The sequence below is a fragment of the Pseudovirgaria hyperparasitica genome (assembly GCF_010093815.1).
Source record: "Pseudovirgaria hyperparasitica strain CBS 121739 unplaced genomic scaffold EJ05scaffold_3, whole genome shotgun sequence".
NCBI lineage: Eukaryota > Fungi > Ascomycota > Dothideomycetes > Acrospermales > Acrospermaceae > Pseudovirgaria > Pseudovirgaria hyperparasitica.
This window is the reverse complement of record NW_022985551.1, coordinates 470,005-490,327: the sequence shown is the minus strand read 5'-3', so window position 1 is coordinate 490,327 and position 20,323 is coordinate 470,005. Positions and strand designations below refer to the sequence as shown.

The following is a 20,323-nucleotide window of genomic DNA, read 5'->3' as shown; positions in this document are numbered from 1 at the left end:
GGGGATAGTGGAGGAGTGGACGAATGTGGAGATAGGTTTGTGGATTTGATAGGGGTGTAATGTTTTCAGAGGGTTGGTTTGTAGAGAGATGAGAGGAGGGACAGCGAAGGAGTTTCGAGAGAGGGACTGATTTAACATGGGACATAGTGTTGTCTTGGGCTTATCTTGTTAGATTGGTATGACGGTCATGATTCTCTGCTCAGGAATATCTTTAGAAGTATGTAGCATATCGTTAAGGATCAATACATGACCGAAATGGACGGAATACTATTTACATGACATGGGGCCGTGAGAACGCTAATAACACTGATAATGCCCTCCTGTTGCTGACACTTCAGTCTGCTCGGAGACATCACCTTCGCCTCCTTCGCGGCTTATACTCCAGAGTACACAGCCGTTACATGCCTTCCACACTCCACTCTCTGCTCCATCTCGACTTTCCTGCCATTCACGCTGACCTTCTTCTTCGGCGTGATCTGAAAACGATGCTCTTCCTTGCCACGCACCTTCCGCTCCGCTACGGCATCCAGTGGCTGGATATACACCGGGTTGCTCACGTTATTCCGCTTGCCCGTGCCGAGCTGGTAAAACTCGTTGTTCCCGAAGAATAGGATGTCTGCGCCCCAATTCGTGGCGTTTTCACTCGCGTACCTCGAGTCAGCTGCCGAGACTTCTGTCACGTTGTCCATGACTGCTGCGACGTGGTTTGTGCCGACTGAGAGACGTGCTAGGCGGATTGGGATGGCTTGCTTGGCAGCCTCGTCATACTCGTAAAGGCCAGAGAGGGAGGGAATCTTGACAGGGGTAGACGCGACATGCGTCCATCGTCCGTTGCCGAGTGCACCCCAGATACCTTGCCCACAAGCCCAGGTATCGGCCGTCACGCGTCCCATTGCCAGACGCGCTGAGCGCGATTCAGACTCGTCGTCTGCAGCAGAGGCTACCCGTGTTGCGTCGATAGTGAAGTAGCTGTTCGTCCCACCTGCTGCGATACGCGTCACACGCGGGACCTGTGATGTGCCAGAGTAAAGACGTGTGAGGGGCACCAAGGCCGGAGTGTCGACAAAAGACGGCTCGGATGTGTCGAGACCTAGCTGGCCGAAAGAGTTATCACCAAACGCGAAGACACGACCATCGCGATCGGCGGCTAGGCTATGATGGTCGCCGGCAGAAATTTGTGTTATAGGGAATCCGCGGAGAGTGGTGATCTCGTGAGGTTGATCAGCAGGACCTGCTGGTCGCGTACGGAATAAAAGGCCGGGAATGCCCAGCTGGCCGCGTGAGGGAAATGTGTCAGAAGCGGAGGCGAAGGAATAGACACGGCCTTTAGTAGTAAGTAGTAGGGCATGCTCGATTCCAGAAGACACAGAAGAGATCTTTTCGCCCCAAGCAAGGTTCGAGGGTTCGATCTTCCGATAGCTAATACTGGCTCGTGACGTCCAGAAGGGAACCCAGGAGCTTTCCTGGCATTTGGAGCCGGCTTGTTGGTCAGATTTGGAGGCCGGAATGCTGTATACTGTGCCATTTGAGCTCAAGGCTATGATACGGTCGCGGGAGAGAGACAGGGAAACGAGGTCTTTGTGGCGCAGGGTAACTTGTGGTGTGTAGTCCTCCGTAGAAAACTGCGTACCCCATTGTATGAGGTCTCCTTTGTCATCGATAGCAGCTCCATACGTCTTGTCAAGCTTAACATCCCTCAAAACCTTGCCATCAAAGTATGGTATTCGGCGGGCTGTTTTTATGAATGGCTCGTTTGAGTCGGGAGCGACAACCTTTCCAGCGTTCGATCCCCAAGCATACACGCCTGGATTCTCCCAACTCCGTCGCACTTGGAGGTGCTGAGAGCTTATGATGTCCCTGTTCTCTTCCTTTGACGAAGCCTTCTTCCTTGGCTTCTCGAATTGTGGCTCGTTGGCCGCTGGTGGTTCCTCAGCGTGCAACTCTCGCGACCACTGCCATGCTGTGGCAAAGGATCCAAGGACTATGACTGTGGCCACTGATCTGAAAAAATGCTGTTGTCGCCGTGCAGCATATGGTGAATACACCCTTGTTGCAACTCTTGTGTCTCCGGTTCCAGGATGTGGATGAAACCCTCGAGAGCTTATCTTTATGGCCGAGGCTGCCTGTGCGATTGGCCTTGATTTGAGCATCGTGAAAGTTGACAATCGAAGCGTGGAAAGAGCAGTAAGAAAGAATTATGGCATGATGGCATTAAGGGCAAACCAGAAGGCAGACATAGCTGATCGTAAGCCGTTGCGCGGAGATGGATCAATATTCCATGGGACGCTTAGAGCATTTCCCCAGACCTAAAAGCGTCATAGAGATGCAAGCTAGTCGCGTCTGTTAGTCCAATAAGAAGCACCACAGACAACGCATTCAGGCATGCAGGCATTCAGGCATAAACCCCCACATCTTGGAGTTTCAGGCCAGCTTGAGATGCATACAGCTATTTACAGCAGAGTGAACGGGAAATGAGCCTTCACGCTCGCGCCATCAACCTCCCTCCTCTCTCTGGAAAATGTATGAAGCGAGTTGGTATGATGCATTCGTCCCTCGCTCTAGCACCCAGCAGGACAAGTCGAAGGGCCACAAACGTCGCGAGAGTCTACTGAAGCAACCAAACGTAAGCTCTGCAATCAGCCTGCGCGAGCTCTACGTTATTGATGAATCGTTGTAGGATGGCACTTCAGCTGACGTCGAGACCGCAGTCGGTATACCCGAGATACCTGAGGAACTTACAGATACGATTGGGCCACCAGAAGCTACCATTGCGCGGCGTGCGAAATCCTACAGCGACTTTTACGATGTGGTCAGGGCACACGTTCGAAAAGAGCATGAGAAGGAACGCGAGGCAGAAAAGGCAAAGAAAAGGACAAGAGACCAAATTAAGACTGAAATTGACTTTACGGAATGGTATGGAGATATCAGCGATGAGCTGCTAGATGCGAGCCATGAGCAGTATCGGTATGAGACCCGATATGCTTGAATGTGTGACCTGCTGATCGTCAATTGAAGACTATATCATGACCAACTGAGCCTCACAAAGTCGCATTTGGATAATCTGCTCCTCGACACATCTTCTGCTTTAAAGAACCTAGTATCTCTCTCGAACTCATTCAAGGCCGTAGAACACCAGACTACTGCTTTTCAGACACAATGCGAGAGCTTGGTCCACGATCAAAGGCGCATTGTTAAGCTTGCAGATGAAGTGGAAGATAATTTGCGGTACTATGCATACCTTGAGCCGATCACACGCAGGTTGAATGCCCCCGGTGCTGGAAACCACGTGAGACGAAAAGAATATGTGGACATGCTGGAGAACCTCGACAGCTGCTTGGAATACATGGAATCTCATGTATGTATTCGTGTGCAAGCTTTGCCCTCTACTAATATGTGCCAGCCGAGCCACCGCGAAGCGGCCACATACCGATCTCGGTACCGATTACTTCTGACGCGAGGACTCACATTGATCCGTGTACACATCACCAATGCTCTTCGAGAGATAGCTGCCGATGTGTCGAAACGAATTGCAGATAGGCAACTCAACGAGACCACTATGTCTGCTCTTCTGTATGCCAAATTCAGGGTCGGTGCCCCAGAACTGAAACAACTAGGTCTCCAAATACAAAAACGTGCTGTGGTACCAGCGAACGCCGAAGCTGGTACAGAAGCAGAATATCAAAGTTTGATGAACGAATTGTACCAAAGCTATTCGACCGCCCGGGGCAGGTTGATACTGCCTATCGTCTCAAAGGAGATGGGGGAAATTGCGCTGGCTCCAAGCACGTCAAAAGACCTCGTCGCCTTTGCAAGGAGTAGCATAAGCTTCTTGCGGGGCATCCTTGTTGACGAATATGAGCTGTGGTTCGAATGGTTTGAGACTGATGGAAGACTATATCACTTTCTCGAATCGTTATGCGAGCCCCTTTTCGACCATCTTCGGCCCCGTATCATACACGAAACACAGATGACCAAACTTTGCGAGCTCTGCACCTTCATCCAGACCCGATATATAGACCCAGATGAGGAGGAAGAGGACCCTCTAGATCGGAGTCGTCTCAACTTTCCAGCTTTGATACACTCGGCACTAGAAGATGCTCAGACACGACTTGTATTCCTCGCACTGGGGGTCCTGAAGACAGACATTGAGCAATATAGGCCGAAGCCAGAGGACCTCGACTATCCCGGCCGATTCGATCGTAATGCTAAACTCAAGACTTTGTCAGCCCAGCCCGCCCTATCTGGTCGCAAAGGCTCTCAGAACGGTGTCCTCCCCCAAACCATGATTGTCGAGTCAGAAGAAGACGGCCTAAGCGCGTTCAACTTCAATGCGTACCAAGACTGGTATCCAACGATGCGTAAGGCAATATGGCTTCTCAGCAAGATCTACCGCCTTGTCCACGTATGTTTGCCCTTTCATTACTTCATAGCTTCACTAACATCTCTCTATAGTCCTCCGTCTTCGACGACCTTGCTCATCAAATAGTCCACCAGACGACGCTCTCCCTACATAACGCAGCATCCCAGATCTCCCAGCGCTCCTCCCCTACTGACGCCAACCTCTTCCTGATCAAACATCTACTCCTACTCAAACAACAAATTGTCGCCTTCGACATTGAATTCGTCACCCCAGAAGTCGGCTTCGACTTCTCATCCATGACCTCGACCTTCCACGAACTCCGATCTCGCGGCGGCCTTTTCAACCCCGCAAATTTGATGCGCCTCGTCGGCGGCGGCCTCGTCCCAAAAGTAGTCGAGAACATGCTCGATGCCAAAGCCGAGCTCGACGGTAAACTCCGCACTGTCATCAACGAATTCACAAACTCCTTTGCTACTCGCATGGCCGCGGCCGTCTCAGAAGGTGCACAGGCGAAAAAGTCGTTCGATCCGCATGCCGCTACACAGCTTGTGCGCAGCGCCATGGAGAAGGAAACGCCGTTTATGCGCAAGCGGTTGGAGGAGTATATCGACGATGTGCGCACACGCGAGACCCTTGTCGCCGCAGTGCAAGACCGGGTCATTGAGCTCTACGAGACTTTCCATGATCGCTATGTGGCGCAGAGCAGGGCAAATGGCAAAGGCTTGCCGAAGAAGGGCAAGGGTAGGGACGATGAGGTTTGGGATGCCGAGGCGTTTGCGGAGTGGGCTGAGGGGCTGTTCAATGTGGGTAGGTTGGCGTTTGAGCAGGATATGGACGAGGATGATGACGTGGGGAGTATGGGGAGTGGAATCAGTCGGAGTGGGAGTACGTAGAGCGACGATGATGAGCCGTTGATGATGAGCAGTTGATGATGAGCAGTGGATGAGCAGTTATTCACGAAGGACAGCACCATCAATCACGGATCCAATAATATAATATCATTCAGGGCCTTTGTCGAGCTTTGTTCAATCTTTAATTCATTCGGTCCCATCTCATGGGTCATCTATATACGTACAGTTCCCAGGCGGCTTGGGCTGGATACATCGCCATTGCATTCCCCATCAGTTGAACTTCAAAAGTGTCCCACCCAGTAACTCCGAGCTCATATGCCAGCGCGTCGGTGGCATCGTAGCACCGATATGACGAATCTGCGTCCGCGCTTCCCAAGTACTGAAAATAGGAAGACATGAAGGGGGAATAAGTTTATGCACGCTCATGAACAGAAATGGACCTCCACCATCTCGTTGAACCGATCTCTTCCTTCTTTTGTACGTTGTCGTCATCGAAACCCATTATTTTGTCGTATGTCTGCGTCCCATATATAACGTCCAGCATTGTTCCCCCTAATGACATCGTCTTCTTAGTCGTCCGTCAGTCTGTCCAGAACGACCATGCTTATTATGATGACCAAGAGACCGATCGTGACTATTATGAGTAGCACGAAGCCGAACCAACCAAGCACCATGGCAGCTGTTCCGACCCCACTTCTCACACTCCCATTGCCTAGATCTTGGGCTACTGTCGCTGCTGCTACGGATGCAGTGTGTTGCCACAATACAGATACAAGCACGAAGATGGAGCTGACGAAGATCAGAGCGAGAGCAATCTGTGAGACAGGTCGAGATGGGAACGGCTTTACATCGACGTCGGAACCGGTTGTTGCGTCACGCTCTTCGTGCCAGCCCGGAAATGTGGCAAGCAGGATAAAGGTGAAGAATGCGAGAACAATTGCTACGATCCTATTGGAAAGGTCAGTCAAAGAGCGGATGGTTATGGCGAATGCATTGACTTACAGCAGGTACGGAAAGACAATGCTATCCTTGAATGTACTCGCGACCCAGATCAGGTTGAGTGGATCCTGGTCTACGCTAACTTGCTGTGCCAGGGATGTGGCATTGCTCGTACATAGCCAGCTGCCGCCATCAGGGTTGACACAGAGACCGAAGTATCCGACTCTAACCTCCATTGAAGCTTGCCCAACAATGTTTGCAATGGCGGATGTGACGCCAGGATCCACTTGCGCGGGATCGTATGTGGGTGCATAGTTTTCGTAGTAGAGGGATATGAGGAATATTCCTGGGATGAGAGGTGATGTTGAGGAGCAACCTGCTAGGAGGAGTGCTGGAATGTCATTAGCATTGGATTGTTGCGCAGTAGGGTCTGAGACTCACAAAGTAGTATGATGGCATTGGCGATTAGGATCATGAGAAGGTGATGAAAGCCGAGGAATGGTATCAGCCCTGTGTTATGTTAGTAATCTGGTCCTGAGATATGGAGGGTTGGGGCGACTACGTACTCTGCATGCTAACCGCAAATCTGAGGTTCGCCATTGCGACTGCCCTTCTCCTTTCCCTTCTTCCTTGCTTGACTCTATACTATCCCTTCGTTCCTCGTACGGCTCCCGAGGGACGGAGAGAGCTGTCCGTCGAGGGATGCAGCCGATGCCGTGTGAGACGGCTGCCGTCTCTGGGTGCGATCTGTCTGGCGATGCGAGGAATGTGGGGTGTCGTATGAGGAATGTCAAAATAAGAGGTATGGAGAAATGTAGCGATAGATGCGGTGGATCGGAATGTACGCAATTCCCGACTTGCAGCTCAGGAATGAAACTATCCAAAGTCTGGTAGCGAATGTATGTTCGACCCTGCGCTTAACTCAAGGGTTAGAAAGTTGAACTTTTGAGATAGATCAAGACTGTTGAGATAGATGTTAGAGCAAAGAGAGATGTAGCTTATTCTGTGTGGAGAGTAGGAAGAATTGTCCGAAACTGCGGTGGCTGTCCTTTTTCCGCAGAGTGCAGTGCATCTGGAAATGGTGAGGTTGGTGATGGCTGGGTGTTTTGGTGTGGCTGGGTAGTCGCAGCAACGCAACGCTCGGACTACCGGGCGACTCGAGACCCTTCACACGTCACTTCCCACGTTTCTGTTCCTGCCTCCCCATTCTCCGCCCAATCAGTATCGCTCTTTCCGCCGTCCGATTGCTCCTTTTCCCCTTTTGATCCGCTTTGTTTGGCGCCGGCGCCTCCATCAAAAGCTTAGCTTCAGGGCTCTGTTATGGCTACAAGCCTTGCAAGGGTTCTGCCTTGTATCTTCAGTATACATAGTACACTGGCCTGCATCTTAATCATTTCTTTTGCATGTGCCGACTGTCACATCTCATGCTTGATGGTTCATCTCGCTGGCTACCAGGCTAGGCGACTGGCTTACCTGATGTCGTGGCAATACACTGTGAATATGACTACGCGTCTTAACTGCTGGACCATTGACATAACCATTACAAGGACCGTTTGCATTTATAGTTAAAGCATAGTAGTAAATGTATTGAGAGAAAAGGTAAAATTACTTCAGTGGTATCATCGTGCTAACAGTACAAAGTAAAGTCTCAGGCCGTCATCAGGTGTAGTTACGCTTTCAACGAGATCTCCCGCTTGAGACGACTTCGATGCTATCCATCAGTCGTCCGGACCACTCTACTTCTTGTTGATGTGAAGAGCGTCCTTGATCTTCTCACCGATGCCACCTCCAGAGGTACCGTGCTCATTTCGGTCCTTGCTGCGGCCAATCTTGTCGCTGGCCTCTTGAGTGTGCGACTTGCTGCCGTCGGGCTGAATACCACTATCGATGATGAGATGACGGAATAAAGAAGTAAAGTAATGACCTTGCTTACCGTACGACCTTGTCACCGGCATCAGTGATATCTTCCTTGGCCTTGGTATGGGTGGATTTGGTGGAGTCTGGGATGATAGACTCCTTCGCCTCTGTGAAGGTGTTAGAGCATGAAGAGCTTGCGTGAGACACTCGACGTACTGGTGGAGAAATCCTTGCGGCCGGCGTCAGTCATGATGATCGAGATTGAGGGTTAGTTTGGTTGGAGTTCAAGTTGGTAAAGTGTGAAGATTGTCTGAGGTTGGAGTGGAAGATGAACAAGAAATGGATTCGCGCTGAGGTGGAGGCTATTTGTATCACTCACGCTTATGTTTCGATGAAAGACATACGTCATCGGTCACACGAAATGGGACAGTACGACGCAGGAATGATCAGGACTGGAAGGCTCGTTGCGGGGAACCTTAACTCATTAGGTGTGAAGCAACTTTCTTGTTCGGACGGGGAGGCCTGTTCATGCTGCAGTAATATGTCATATTACAGACGGCGTTGGATGACGAAAACAGCTAGAGGCCGTGAGATGAACCCTGAAGCCTAGCGAGACTTATATCATTTAGTGTTGAGTCAATGGACGTCACATCACTATGGCGAGTACTCGCTGCATTTAACATCACTTATGGCACGAATATAGATTACCTGCTGTTGCAGGACTCGAGAGACACTGAGAAGTGACGTACGCCTAAGCGTAAGCACGAGTCAGCATGCCAGAAATTCAAGATACCCCTCGCCGGATATCCATAGCTATATACGAACTACCAAGTCAGCTTATTGGCAAACACGCAGCCTGACCCACGACGTTACTTCATACATTTAGTGGCCTCACGCTACAAACTATCTTCTTTGTCCCAGATCGCACTCGGTCGTGCAAGCTCCGCGATTGGTGCCAGCCCTGACCATACAATGTTCAGAGGAATACAATCAACGCCGCTTTACCACAGCCGGCAAAGGTCAACTTGGTCAGCGGGCCGGTGCGAATCCCTACATAGGGTCCATCGTCAGGCTCGTGAAAGCAGACAAGCTAAGAGTGGAGACTCTGTTCCAGAGAGATTCCATGGCACAGCTGACAGTGAAACTGTCCAATGAGTGGCTATTGTTGGGGTTCTTATGTATATGGCGTAGTGTCTATCAAGGCTAATGATTACGTATGGAAGCACGAGCGGGTACTTATGCAGCAGTCCTACTTTTCCAGTCGTGTACGATGCCTTCAAGGACCGACGTGATCAGCTGGAGATCACGCTCTGGCTCAACCGCCCAATTTGATACGGCGAAACGACATGCTGGCAGACCCTTCCATGCAGTGCCAGAAACGTATATCTTTGCCGTCGCTTTTATCAGATCCACTAGCCGATCGTTCAAAGATGCATCTCGTGCGCGGAAGAGTACGATAATGAATACATCATCGAAGCTATCTTTGATGCCTTCTTTTACGGTTCTCTCTGGCAGAAGCTCAAAGTGTGCACTTTCTGTTATGTACTTCGCGATGCCACGTGACAGTCTTACCTGGCGCTCTAGCATCTCTGCGTAGCCATGGCGGCCGTATGCCACGAGAGTCGCATAGACTGGCAGAGCACGGAACCTACGTGAGTTTTCGATGCCAATATTAAGGGGGGATGCGATGTCGCTCGCTGCGCCTCCACTGAGATATGCCGCGTTCGGGTTTTGAAAGACCTGCTCAGCGTTTGAACGGGAACGCGTAAGTATAAATCCACAATCATATGGAACGTTGAGGAGTTTATGACCGTCTCCGGTGATGGAGTCGGCGAGTTCGATTCCGGAAGAAGCCTGGATGAGAGAAGCGTCATCTGCATCCGTCAGGAGTCGTGCGAAGATGCCGAACGCCCCGTCGACATGTACCCAAGCATTGAAGCGGTCGCACAGGTGGCGAATCTCACGCATGTGGCTTTCGCTATGGGTTGCGAATTTGCCTGTGTTCACTTCAGAGCATGATATTGCCACAATACTTGCAACATTGGGCTCTTGAAGCGCGGATTCCAGTTTGGCAAGGTCTATGAGATGCGGTGCGTTCTCGTGGCCGATGAGTTTAATGCATGACCTTCCTAAGCCGAGTATGCTGGCTGCTTTGCTGAGGGAGGAATGTGGTGCTGACGTTAGGACTTGGATGTCCTCTACGCCAGCCTCGCGCATGGCTTTGACCAGACCAGTCTCGCCAACACATGACACGGAATATGCGCCCTTCGCTGTGAGGTGCTTGGAGATGACGGCCTCGCGGGCGCATGCAAGACCTATCACGTTACTGGCTGTTGCACCGGTAGTGAAGGTTCGATGTGGCCATTCCTCGGCATTCAGAGAAAGGAGACTACAGAGCATGCGTAATGCTGCGTCCTCGAGGTCAGTGGCGATTGTTTCGTTGGGCAGATGGACTTGTACGTTCTGGTCATACAATGTAGCTAGATTGTCTGCCAGAGATGCTGCCGCGGTGGATCCTCCGGTAACGAAGCCATAGTAATTAGCTGTGAGGCTGTTGCCATTGAGTGCTGGTTTGATATACCGGGTCAGATGTTCAATGGTGCTTTCCAGACCTATGCCGTTCGATGGTAGAGTTTTGAAGAGCTGGTTTCGTGCTTCAGCAAGCGTTTGCTGGCTTGGGAGAACCTCGCCAGGAACAGCACTATCGAGAAGTCTGTCGATTAGAGATTGGACGTTTGGGAATGATCGTAAGGACTGCATGGTCGATATTGATGTTGTCATGGGTCTTCTGTGAGTATAGTGAGATGATACTAATGACAATATAACGTTGTCCAGGGGTTAAAGCGTTCGAGTAATTTCCTCTAAAGGTCAATATAGATTGATAATTAGTTAGATCAGCGCGAGTCAAATTGTGTCGGCCGGGCAGTTTCCACGGCTAAGACAGACTTCAGGACGCAGGCACTCCAGATAACCTCGTTCATAGTTGCATGCGGCAACATAGCAGACCATGTAATCATCATGATATATGCGTCTAGGCTATCGAGAAGTGATTGAGGCCAGACAAACACATATTAAAGACTTTTGCCACCATCACGTGCGTGCGCGATGTTTATGCCTGATCGCCTCGCGCTAAGCCACGCGACGCGGCGAAGTCACGACTACTTCTCAACCAGCTCGACCTATCACGAATCCGTGCCCATAACGACCAATGCTCTTTGATTCGGGACGGTGCCGATGAGACTCACACTCGACAGTATGAGAGCTCCAGATGACAAGTCATAACCTGAGACAGCATTTGACCTGGCTTCTGTCTTCAAAACCATTCATTCCTCCTCCATCAACCCAACAGCGCGCCACTCGCTCATTCGAGAGCTACCCAAGCTCTGCGACGCTTCAGAACGACATCCCCGCTACCGATGTAACCCATATTGCTCGAGACAATGATACATCATCTCGGAGGGATCATCTACATCAGGAGAATCAGGGTGCCCCGCACCGTGGCGGGGAACAGTCTGTGGACGACATGGCCAGGCTCAAGATTGGTCCCAGCTCTGCTTCGAAGCCTCGAATGCTGATGCTTGCTTCGCCAGACGTCAAGTCTACATCCATCAAGGCTACGCAGGGCCATCGAGGAGCTGTTGTTGGGGAGGGTAAGAAGTTTCATCAGAATGCCGAGCGCCAATTCACAAGACCCATAGAGGACGCTTCTCCAACCGAGCCAGGACCCTACAAGAAGAGAGCAAACCCCATAGACATACATCAATTGCCACCTACTCCTTCCCACAAATTTCACACCGTTGATCTGACAGAGGAGCGCCCCGCCAAATCACAGCTCAGTAAGAAGAGAACGAGCGAGGAATATGGATTCGATACACCATCCAGGCGTCATAAACCAAAGAAGATCAAGGACGAAAGACTTCTCACTCGAGAGCTTTCTAGCCCCTCAAGGGCAGAATTTGTTTCAATCGACGACTTCGACCAGCCAAACGACCCCCCGCCGCCGTACTCAACAGTCGCGCGGTCTCGTCCTGTCTTGCAAGCAGACGTAGCTCCTTTTGATGCTGCACTCGATGAATATGACGAATCATTATTTGACGGGCACGATGACGAGGAATGTGTTATCGAAGGAAAGGTTCTGTTTCGCACGAGCTCCAGAAAGTCCCCCAGTCGATTAGCATCAGGCACACGGATTACCGACGGGACCGAAAGTCTTAATGCACCTCCATCGCCTAGGCACACTCCACCAAAGACTATACATACCGTCGAACAGTCTAAGAAACCTCAAGTCCGAGCAAAGGCGCGGGTAGTTGAAGATTCGGAAGACGAGTACGACATCGATATGTCAGATCACGAACCAGAGACAGCTCAACCCCAAAACAAAACTTTTTCCTCTCCGCGAAAACCGCTACGAACCACTGAGCCGGCCGGTCAATCAGTCAGAACGAACCTTGGAAGTCCAACAAAATCTCCGCTGTGTACGGCGCCGCCGCCTAGAGTACGAAGCCAAAGCCCCGAGAAAGCTCAGATGGTGCAAGAAGTCGAGTCTGCACTCTTACTGCGAAGAAACGAGGCTGACCCTGCTGCTGATGCAAACCGCATGGTGTCTGATCCCACGAAGACACCCATCTTCAGTTCCCAAAGCATAGGCACGACTAGCTTGTCTATGGAAGAGAAAGCCAAAGTCGATATCTTCGTTGGCTGGCCTGACTCGGAAATGCAAGAGTTGGTCAACGAAGCACGAGCGAGAGTTGATCAACTAGAGGAAGAAGCCCTTGAACAAGAATTCACCGGTACTTCTGCACCCGATTTGGCCGCCCAGACTGATAAAATCAAAGTCCGCCTTCAGAGACTTGAGTCGTTACAGCGCTTGACAAGAGTGCATAGACGTCATGTAGAGAGAAAAGATAAGCTTTGGCAGAATTTACAGGCAGTCTTCAGTGAAGGTGGTATGCCAGAACAAGCGGAGAGTGATGAAAACAGAGATCTCACAAACCGTATTAAGAAGACATCGGCAACCATCTTCATGTCGCTGCAGGAGCTGGGAATCATTGACAGCACAGGGCACATCTGGAACGTGCGTGATCCATCCAAACCTACTCGAGTGATGGTGCACTCGACGCAAGTGAGCCCATTCAACGGTGTGGGACCCGAGCCTGTGCTGAGTTCGAGCGGTATTCGTCAGACACAATATGCAGGTAATGCTCAAATCAAAACTGGAGGAGCGGACAACTTTATCAATAGTCGAAAAACCAGCCATATTCCGCGACCAGACCAGTCCGGAAGACAGAGCCCTTTGCAGCAAATACCTCACAAAGCGCCATCCCACAGAAACCCATCCCCTACTAGGAATAAACAGTACGTCCATGAGGCTGGTTTCGAGGACGATGCAAACCTGTTTGAAAATCAAGTCTTCACTCACAACATGGGTGGCATAGTCCATTCAATCAGTGACGACGAAGAGGAAACGTACGGGGATTCGGACGAAGAAGGAATATTCGCAGAGATTCCGGATTCTGCCACTGAAAATATTGAACCACATCGGGTTGTACCCCAACCTAATCCCTTTTTAAAGCCAGCGATTCCGTTGAACAGGCCGAGCAAGATTCTATCAGAAAGCTCTGGAAATCAGGCCAAACAGCCGTACGCCTCACAGCATAGCACGCAAGGCAAGTCACAAGCAAAAGGAAGCAGCCCGAAACAACGGCATAAATGGACGACAGAAGTACACCGAGTGCTGAAGAATACATTCCACATGAAGGGCTTTCGTCCACATCAAGAGGAAGCGATCAACGAGACCTTGGCTGGGCGAGACGTCTTTGTTCTCATGCCTACTGGTGGCGGGAAATCTCTCTGCTACCAACTCCCGGCTCTTGTCAAGTCTGGGAAAACTCGTGGGGTCACAGTCGTGGTCTCACCTCTTCTGAGTCTCATGGAAGACCAAGTGACTCACTTGAAAGACCGACTAGGAGTCGCGGCCTTCTTTATCAATGGCGAAAGTACACGAGAGCATCGTAACTTCGTCACCAGTGCCCTGAGGGATTCAAGGGTGGAAGATTACATCAGTATGCTCTATGTCACGCCTGAGCTGCTCAGCAACAGTCCTGGCACAGTCCGAGCGCTGCATGACCTGTACAATAACGGCCTTTTGGCAAGGCTGGTCATTGACGAGGCACATTGCGTCAGTCAATGGGGTCATGACTTCAGGCCAGACTACAAAGCTCTGGGCGAGGTTCGGAAACAGTTTGAGGGCGTGCCGTTAATGGCGCTGACTGCCACCGCTACCGAGAATGTCAAGGTCGATGTTCGTCACAATCTGGGAATGGGAAACTGCAAAACCTTGACACAGAGTTTCAATCGACCTGGACTGGAGTATGAGGTTCGAAAGAAGTCTCGAGGGATTCTCGGCGAGATTGTCGAGTTCATCAAGGCCCGGCACCGTGGCAAATGTGGCATCATATACTGTCTGTCGCGGAAGAAGTGTGAAGACGTGGCGGCCAAGCTGACCAAGGAGCACGGCATGAGAGCCAGTCACTTCCACGCTGGAATGACGCCGGCTGATAAGAGTCAGACGCAGCGAGACTGGCAAGCAGGCAAGATCCACATTGTCGTGGCCACAATCGCTTTCGGCATGGGCATCGACAAGCCGGATGTCCGGTTTGTCATACATCACAGTATACCTAAAAGTCTGGAAGGCTACTATCAGGAGACTGGGCGAGCTGGACGCGATGGCAAGAAATCCGAGTGCGTTCTCTTCTATGGCTATCAAGATGCTGTAACGCTCAAGAAGATGGTCGATGACGGCGAAGGCGACCGACAGCAAAAGGATCGGCAGAACCAGATGCTCCGCAAAGTCGTTCAATTCTGCGAGAACCAGAGCGACTGCCGCAGGGCGCAGGTACTTCTGTACTTCAACGAGCCCTTTACAGCCTCTCAATGCCGCAAGACGTGCGATAACTGCAGATCATCGTCCAGGTTCGAGATGGTAGACTTTTCTGAATACGCCGCAGGTGCCATACGCTTGGTTGATATTCTGAAAAAGCAGGTGACTGACCGAAACGGATTCACGCTTCTGCACTGCGTCGACGTCTTTCGTGGTGCAAAGAACAAGTCTATCACAGATCGAGGTCATAATCGATTAGAGGAGTATGGGCAGGGGTCTGATCTAGCTCGCGAAGACCTTGAACGTCTCTTTTACCATCTGATAAGCGAGAACGCGTTGCAGGAGTATAGCGTGGTGAATGCAAAGGGGTTTGCCACCAGCTACCTGACGGTAAGGTTTTTGGGCAATTTTCACAATGACAGAGCTGATCAAGCATAGATTGGACCTAGGTTCCGTGCATTCCTAGAAGGCAAGGTTCCTGTGCAACTACAAGTGCGTGTGACGCCTCGGGCATCTAGAGTGGTGGATAAGCTCGGGCCGAAGAAGACAAGCAAGAAGAAAGCAGCTACAGCAGCAAAGTCTACCACTGGGGTGAAGGCTGCTCGGGCAATGCCGATATCGACCAATGTGTCCTCGCCCGTCCAGATGTCCTCACGGCGCAATGCAGTAAAGAAGCGTCGCGTGTGCGAGGACGAGGAAGACGACGACGACGACGAAGGCTTTGTTGTGCCAGACCACGAGCCAATACGGGAGGAGAGCGATGACGAGGATGCGTTCCAAGCTGCCGCCCGATCGGCCAGAGCGCACCGCAAGGCGCCGGCCAAGAGGCTGAGTGAGCCAATCACTCTGGACGCAAGAATGGCAGAGCTCGATGATGTGCACGCCGACATTGTGGAGCAATTCGTGGCGGAGGGGAAGAAGGAATGCATGAAGATCCGCCACCAGCTGCAGCTGCGCTCGCAGCCGTTCTCGGATACGGTGCTCCGCGAAATGGCAGTCAACTGGCCGGCCGACCTGAAGGCGATGGAGAAGATACCGGGCATCTCCCAGCTGAGCATCGACGCGCACGGCGCACGCATCATGCGGATCCTGGAGAAGTACAAGACCTTCTACGACGATGCCACGCGCCAGGGCGAGGAGGTTGTCGAGGATCCCAACAAGCGGATCGTCAACGTGATCGATCTCTGCTCGGACGAGGAGTTTGGCAGCGACATTGATCTCACCGCCGACGACAACGACGACGACGATGATGATGACGAGGAAGAAGAAGATTCAGGCCCGCTGCAGACATCAGGCTACTTTTCAAACAACTCCCGTCGTCCCGCAGACAGACCCGCAGAGGGAGGCCGACGAGAGCAGACGGACCGCCAGCGGGAGCGAGACAACGCGATGGTCTACCACGACATGTCCGCAGCGGCCTACGAGCAACGCCCCGCCTATCCGTATGCGCGTCACGGTGGTGCCGCACAGACAAAAGGTCGGGCAGCAGCAGCAGCATCAGCGAGTAGTGGTGGCGCCGCCCGTGGACAGTGGAAGAAGGGGTTCAAGACTGGTGGTGGTGGTGGTGGAGCGAGATCCAGGACGTCGTCGTCGTCGGGGGCAGGGGGCAGTTTTAAGAAGGGGAGGAGTGCGGCTGCGGCTGCTGTCAAGAGACATAGTGGTGGAGGGTCGTCGATGCATAGACGAGCTCTGGGCGGTGGTGGTGGGGGGATTGGCATGATGCCGGTTTGATTGAAAGAAGAGGTTGTGGAGATTATGTAGCTGTAGCAGATGTATCTGCGGCAGATGTATCTGCGGCAGTCGGGTGTCATGCATACACGTTTTGACGTAGCGTACGTAGTGGTATATGTATATTATCTTATTGTGTCTGCCACACGCTCAATCGCGCGAGAAGTGGCGGAGTTGTACATGACCTACCTTGTTCTTTTGCCAATCTAAGGTTTGGTTTGCCATTGTCTGGTTCTATTCGGTGAATGTATGGATGACAGGATAAATGGGTATTAATTAGGTGGTGATATCAGCGTTCTGACTTCTTATATATATACCTGCCGGAGACGTATCAAATTTACAAACTCTACCCAACTACCACTCTCGCCGTCCCCGTCCCCCTCAGATACCCCAGCACAGCATCAAGAACTCCATCCACACCCCTAACAACAACATCCGGCCTACCATCCCCATTCCCATCCCCGTTCCCATCTACGCCAATCCCATCTGCCCCATCCCCATCTGCCCCATCCCCATCCCCCCCCTCACCCCCCACACAAAAACCCAACCCATCAACCCACCCGTCCCCCTCCCGATCCACCCAACAAGCCCGCATGCCCACGGCTTTCGCACCGACAACATCAAACGCATTCCCACTCACGAGCCACACATCGGCCATTTGCGCCCTCGTCGTCTTGCCGGTTTGCTGCGCGAGGTGGAGGTAGACGTCGGGTGCGGGCTTGTATTTTTTTGTGTCTTCGACGGTGATTATGGGGTCGTTGGAGGGGTGGCAGATGGTGTTGTTTTCGTTGGTGTTGTTGGTGTTGGTGTTGGTGTTGTTACTAGAGGGATGGAAGAGGGTGGATAAAAAGGGCGTGAGGGCGGGCGTGGAGTGCAGGGCGGTGGATATCATTTCCCGTGTGCCGTTGGTGAAGATTACTGCTTTGATGGGCGGGGAGGTGGAGTGCTGGGACTGTTGGTATGTCTCGAGGTCTTTGAGGCCCGGGACGACGTCCGGGAAGGGGGCGAGCGCGGTGGTGGTGTAGGCGTGCATGATGGCGTTTGTGGACTGGGTGTCGAGAGGGGTGTTGTGGGTTGCTAGGGCGTGGGTCAGGGCGGCGCGGGTGAGGGTATGGAAGGGCTTGTATTTGCCTGGTTTGTTAGTCGGTCTTGTTCTTGGTCTTGTTGTGGGTGTGGGTGTGTATGGTAGTGGTGGTGGTATGAGAGGTATACCCATGCTTGTGAGGCGAAAGGTGTATTCGAGCTGGAGACGGCGCCATTCGGAGGCTATGGAGGGGGCTTTGGCCGGGTTGACGTGGGCGGCGAGGGTGTTTGTGATGGTGGATGGGGAGAGAAGGGTGCCGTAGGCGTCGAAGGCGAGGATGACGGTGGAGGACATGATGGGAGGTGGGTGTCTACATGGGAGGTTTGTGGGAGGTGTATATAGCGAGTACGGGTGGATGGATGGATGAGGTAGTATGGTATGGACGGTGTGTATTAGTCGATATGATGTAATTGAAGGTCATGGTATGCGGGGCAGGTGTTGAGCGGGCGGTTGGTTGAGGCAGTGGTTGTTAGATGTGATGAGTACTGAAGTGGAGAGTGGAGACTAGATTTGGTAGTATTAATTGTTGCTGCTAATTATGAAGTATATACGGTGTCGTGGCTTTGAGGTGGAGTTGAGCGAAGGGACGAGAGTGAACGCGATGTCGTCACAACTTCACGAGCATCGAGCCCCACCAGGCATTAAGGCACCAAGTCTTCAGGCACCAAGTCCCCAGGCACCAAGGCACCATACCCTGAGGCGCCAAGACATGTGCCAAGTCCCGCACAGACCACTCGATGAAAATTTCCCACAAGCACTATAAAAGCTCTTCCCGCCCACCGTCCAGCTTCCGGTTCTTCATAAAACTGTAACCCTCCACATATTCACTCTGTTGGCCGTGACTACTATCGCAATGGGTCAGGCGGAGGGGAAAGCGGAGGGGAGAGTGAGATGCATTGGATATACAGTGCAGGTCGCATCGTAACTTACCCCCCGGTCGTTTCTGCGCACGATGAGGGCTGGGGAAATTTATGCTGGTGCGGTACATGTCTTTGTGGGCTTGGTGGGAGATGGGAGATGGGTAGCGTGGTGATTGGGATTGTGATGATGGGTTTATGCGTGCGTGTGTGTGGTGGAGTAGAGTGGCAGTTCCGCGTCGCTGTGGATGTGGGTGTGGGTGTGGACGGATGTGTGTGTGATGTGATATCGTGTGCTTCGTCTGGCATCACAACAACAAACCCACACCATCTATCTATTGACCACAATCCACCATCCGCACCCCTCCGAGCGCAATTCACACCACCTTTCCCCACCTAGCAATTCCAGCTCGCATACAACTCCCTCCCATCGACACCATCGAATGACGGTACGACCTCAGGCAACGCACAAGTGCGTATCATATCATGGCATATGGCACACATTCCTGACAAGTGGGTGCACTGGACAGGCCAGGTAGTTAGGCAGGTATTAGGTCTTGGACCGGTAATTATGCGTTGCATGGACGCAATAGGGATTCTAGAAGGGAGGAGTAGAAGAGCAGAGAATAGGATGATGTGCGTCTGCTATATTTAACGGTGTCGCGCTATGTGCAGCTGCATGCAATAGCTGCGTGAGTGACAGACAGCTAGACAGTAGTAGCTATCCAACAAGCACAAGCACAGACAAGCATAAACAAGCGGACAAGCAGACAAGCAGACAAGCAGACAAGCAGACAAGCAGACAAGCAGACAAGCAGACAAGCAGACAAGCAAAGGGATCCCTCTCCATCTCCACCCATATCCATCTCCATATCCATCCCCACCCAGTCGACCCGCCCGCCCGGATAAATACGGCATGCCAACCCAAGCCATCCGTTCGCATCCAACATGTCAAAGCCAAGCCACATCACGTCTATATATACACTGGACATGTATATAAACAAAGCTAGACATGCAGCAGCAACCGCATTCGGACTGCTGGGTCATACTCTGTAACTTTTTCGGCGGCTTTGTCGGCATGGCATGCGTGTGTCATGGCTGGCATGCACGTCAGCTAATTATGTCAGGAAGGTGTTGTTAGGCAGGGATGGGTGGTTGTGTGTTGTTGTTGTTGTTGTTGTTGCTGCTGTTGGAGGGGTTCAGGAGGTTGAGGGGAGTAATTAGGTAATTAGGGGCAAGACAAGGGAATAGGTATTTGAATTGAAGCAGTATGCAGCGGACTATTGACGTGGGCAAAAAGAAAAGAAATCCGGTGCGTATAATGTGTACTGGTACTGCTGCAGCTGCGTATATTCTGGCGGCTGCAGCGGCGGCTTTGACGTTCGAACTGCCTGCCTGTTCGCTTGTGGATTGGGGGACATGGACGTATGGACGGACGTATGGATGACCTCGCGTGGCATCTCACGTGTCTTTCAGACGGCACGGTCAGGTCGTCGTCCTAATTACATATTATATGCAGCTACTGTACACAGTTGTCGCGAAAAAGGCACAGACAGGACGAGGGTGTGTATACATACTAGCGCAGGAACAGCACGAGCAGCGCGTGCATCTAATTCGCGAGCGTAGTGTGCCTAGGTATGTATGTATGTATGTGAGGTAGGAAGCATGCAAGGTACAGTATGTATTATTGCGAGTTGGCCTAGACTCCCTCCGAGGTAATCAGTTGTTAGCGGGCCGTTTGTTCCCGCTGATCTAGTTCGCGCCCGG

The 20,323-nt window shown here is 51.8% G+C and overlaps 9 protein-coding genes across 9 annotated transcripts; 4 read left to right on the top strand and 5 right to left on the bottom strand.

Annotated features, from left to right (window-relative positions):
- Positions 1-165: 165 nt before the first annotated feature.
- Positions 166-2,278, bottom strand: EJ05DRAFT_473417 (mitochondrial protein-like protein Fmp25). The gene has a single exon (XM_033743399.1). It carries the CDS (start codon positions 2,148-2,150, stop codon positions 375-377), a length of 1,776 nt encoding a protein of 591 aa, XP_033603268.1. The 5' UTR covers positions 2,151-2,278; the 3' UTR covers positions 166-374.
- A 140-nt stretch (positions 2,279-2,418) lies between these two features.
- Positions 2,419-5,532, top strand: EJ05DRAFT_523998 (Sec34-domain-containing protein). The gene is made up of 5 exons (XM_033748812.1): positions 2,419-2,623; positions 2,678-2,964; positions 3,016-3,355; positions 3,401-4,402; positions 4,453-5,532. Exons 1-5 carry the CDS (start codon positions 2,519-2,521, stop codon positions 5,251-5,253), a joined length of 2,535 nt encoding a protein of 844 aa, XP_033603267.1. The 5' UTR covers positions 2,419-2,518; the 3' UTR covers positions 5,254-5,532.
- Positions 5,363-7,232, bottom strand: EJ05DRAFT_473416 (membrane fusion mating protein FIG1). Its single transcript, XM_033743398.1, has 4 exons — positions 6,717-7,232; positions 6,592-6,660; positions 6,214-6,541; positions 5,363-6,159 (listed from the first exon to the last, which is right to left on the bottom strand). The coding sequence occupies exons 1-4, from the start codon at positions 6,748-6,750 to the stop codon at positions 5,781-5,783; spliced, it is 810 nt and encodes a 269-aa protein (XP_033603266.1). The 5' UTR covers positions 6,751-7,232; the 3' UTR covers positions 5,363-5,780.
- Positions 7,233-7,693: 461 nt separating this feature from the next.
- On the bottom strand, positions 7,694-8,688 carry EJ05DRAFT_473415 (putative chaperone/heat shock protein Hsp12). Its single transcript, XM_033743397.1, has 3 exons — positions 8,224-8,688; positions 8,084-8,174; positions 7,694-8,031 (listed from the first exon to the last, which is right to left on the bottom strand). The coding sequence occupies exons 1-3, from the start codon at positions 8,255-8,257 to the stop codon at positions 7,887-7,889; spliced, it is 270 nt and encodes an 89-aa protein (XP_033603265.1). The 5' UTR covers positions 8,258-8,688; the 3' UTR covers positions 7,694-7,886.
- A 239-nt stretch (positions 8,689-8,927) lies between these two features.
- EJ05DRAFT_473414 (PLP-dependent transferase) lies at positions 8,928-11,030 on the bottom strand. The gene has a single exon (XM_033743396.1). The coding sequence runs from the start codon at positions 10,765-10,767 to the stop codon at positions 9,244-9,246; it is 1,524 nt and encodes a 507-aa protein (XP_033603264.1). The 5' UTR covers positions 10,768-11,030; the 3' UTR covers positions 8,928-9,243.
- A 127-nt stretch (positions 11,031-11,157) lies between these two features.
- Positions 11,158-16,786, top strand: EJ05DRAFT_535718 (uncharacterized protein). Its single transcript, XM_033749268.1, has 2 exons — positions 11,158-15,277; positions 15,326-16,786. The coding sequence occupies exons 1-2, from the start codon at positions 11,276-11,278 to the stop codon at positions 16,616-16,618; spliced, it is 5,295 nt and encodes a 1,764-aa protein (XP_033603263.1). The 5' UTR covers positions 11,158-11,275; the 3' UTR covers positions 16,619-16,786.
- A 175-nt stretch (positions 16,787-16,961) lies between these two features.
- On the bottom strand, positions 16,962-18,253 carry EJ05DRAFT_461384 (haloacid dehalogenase; the record flags this gene model as incomplete). The annotated part of the gene is made up of 3 exons (XM_033742643.1): positions 17,828-18,253; positions 17,438-17,746; positions 16,962-17,350 (listed from the first exon to the last, which is right to left on the bottom strand). The coding sequence occupies exons 1-3, from the start codon at positions 17,991-17,993 to the stop codon at positions 16,962-16,964; spliced, it is 864 nt and encodes a 287-aa protein (XP_033603262.1). The 5' UTR covers positions 17,994-18,253.
- A 232-nt stretch (positions 18,254-18,485) lies between these two features.
- On the top strand, positions 18,486-19,110 carry EJ05DRAFT_243193 (uncharacterized protein). Its single transcript, XM_033740079.1, has one exon. It carries the CDS (start codon positions 18,591-18,593, stop codon positions 18,954-18,956), a length of 366 nt encoding a protein of 121 aa, XP_033603261.1. The 5' UTR covers positions 18,486-18,590; the 3' UTR covers positions 18,957-19,110.
- Positions 19,111-19,687: 577 nt separating this feature from the next.
- On the top strand, positions 19,688-20,034 carry EJ05DRAFT_243195 (uncharacterized protein). The gene has a single exon (XM_033740080.1). It carries the CDS (start codon positions 19,827-19,829, stop codon positions 20,001-20,003), a length of 177 nt encoding a protein of 58 aa, XP_033603260.1. The 5' UTR covers positions 19,688-19,826; the 3' UTR covers positions 20,004-20,034.
- The last annotated feature ends 289 nt before the right edge of the window (positions 20,035-20,323 follow it).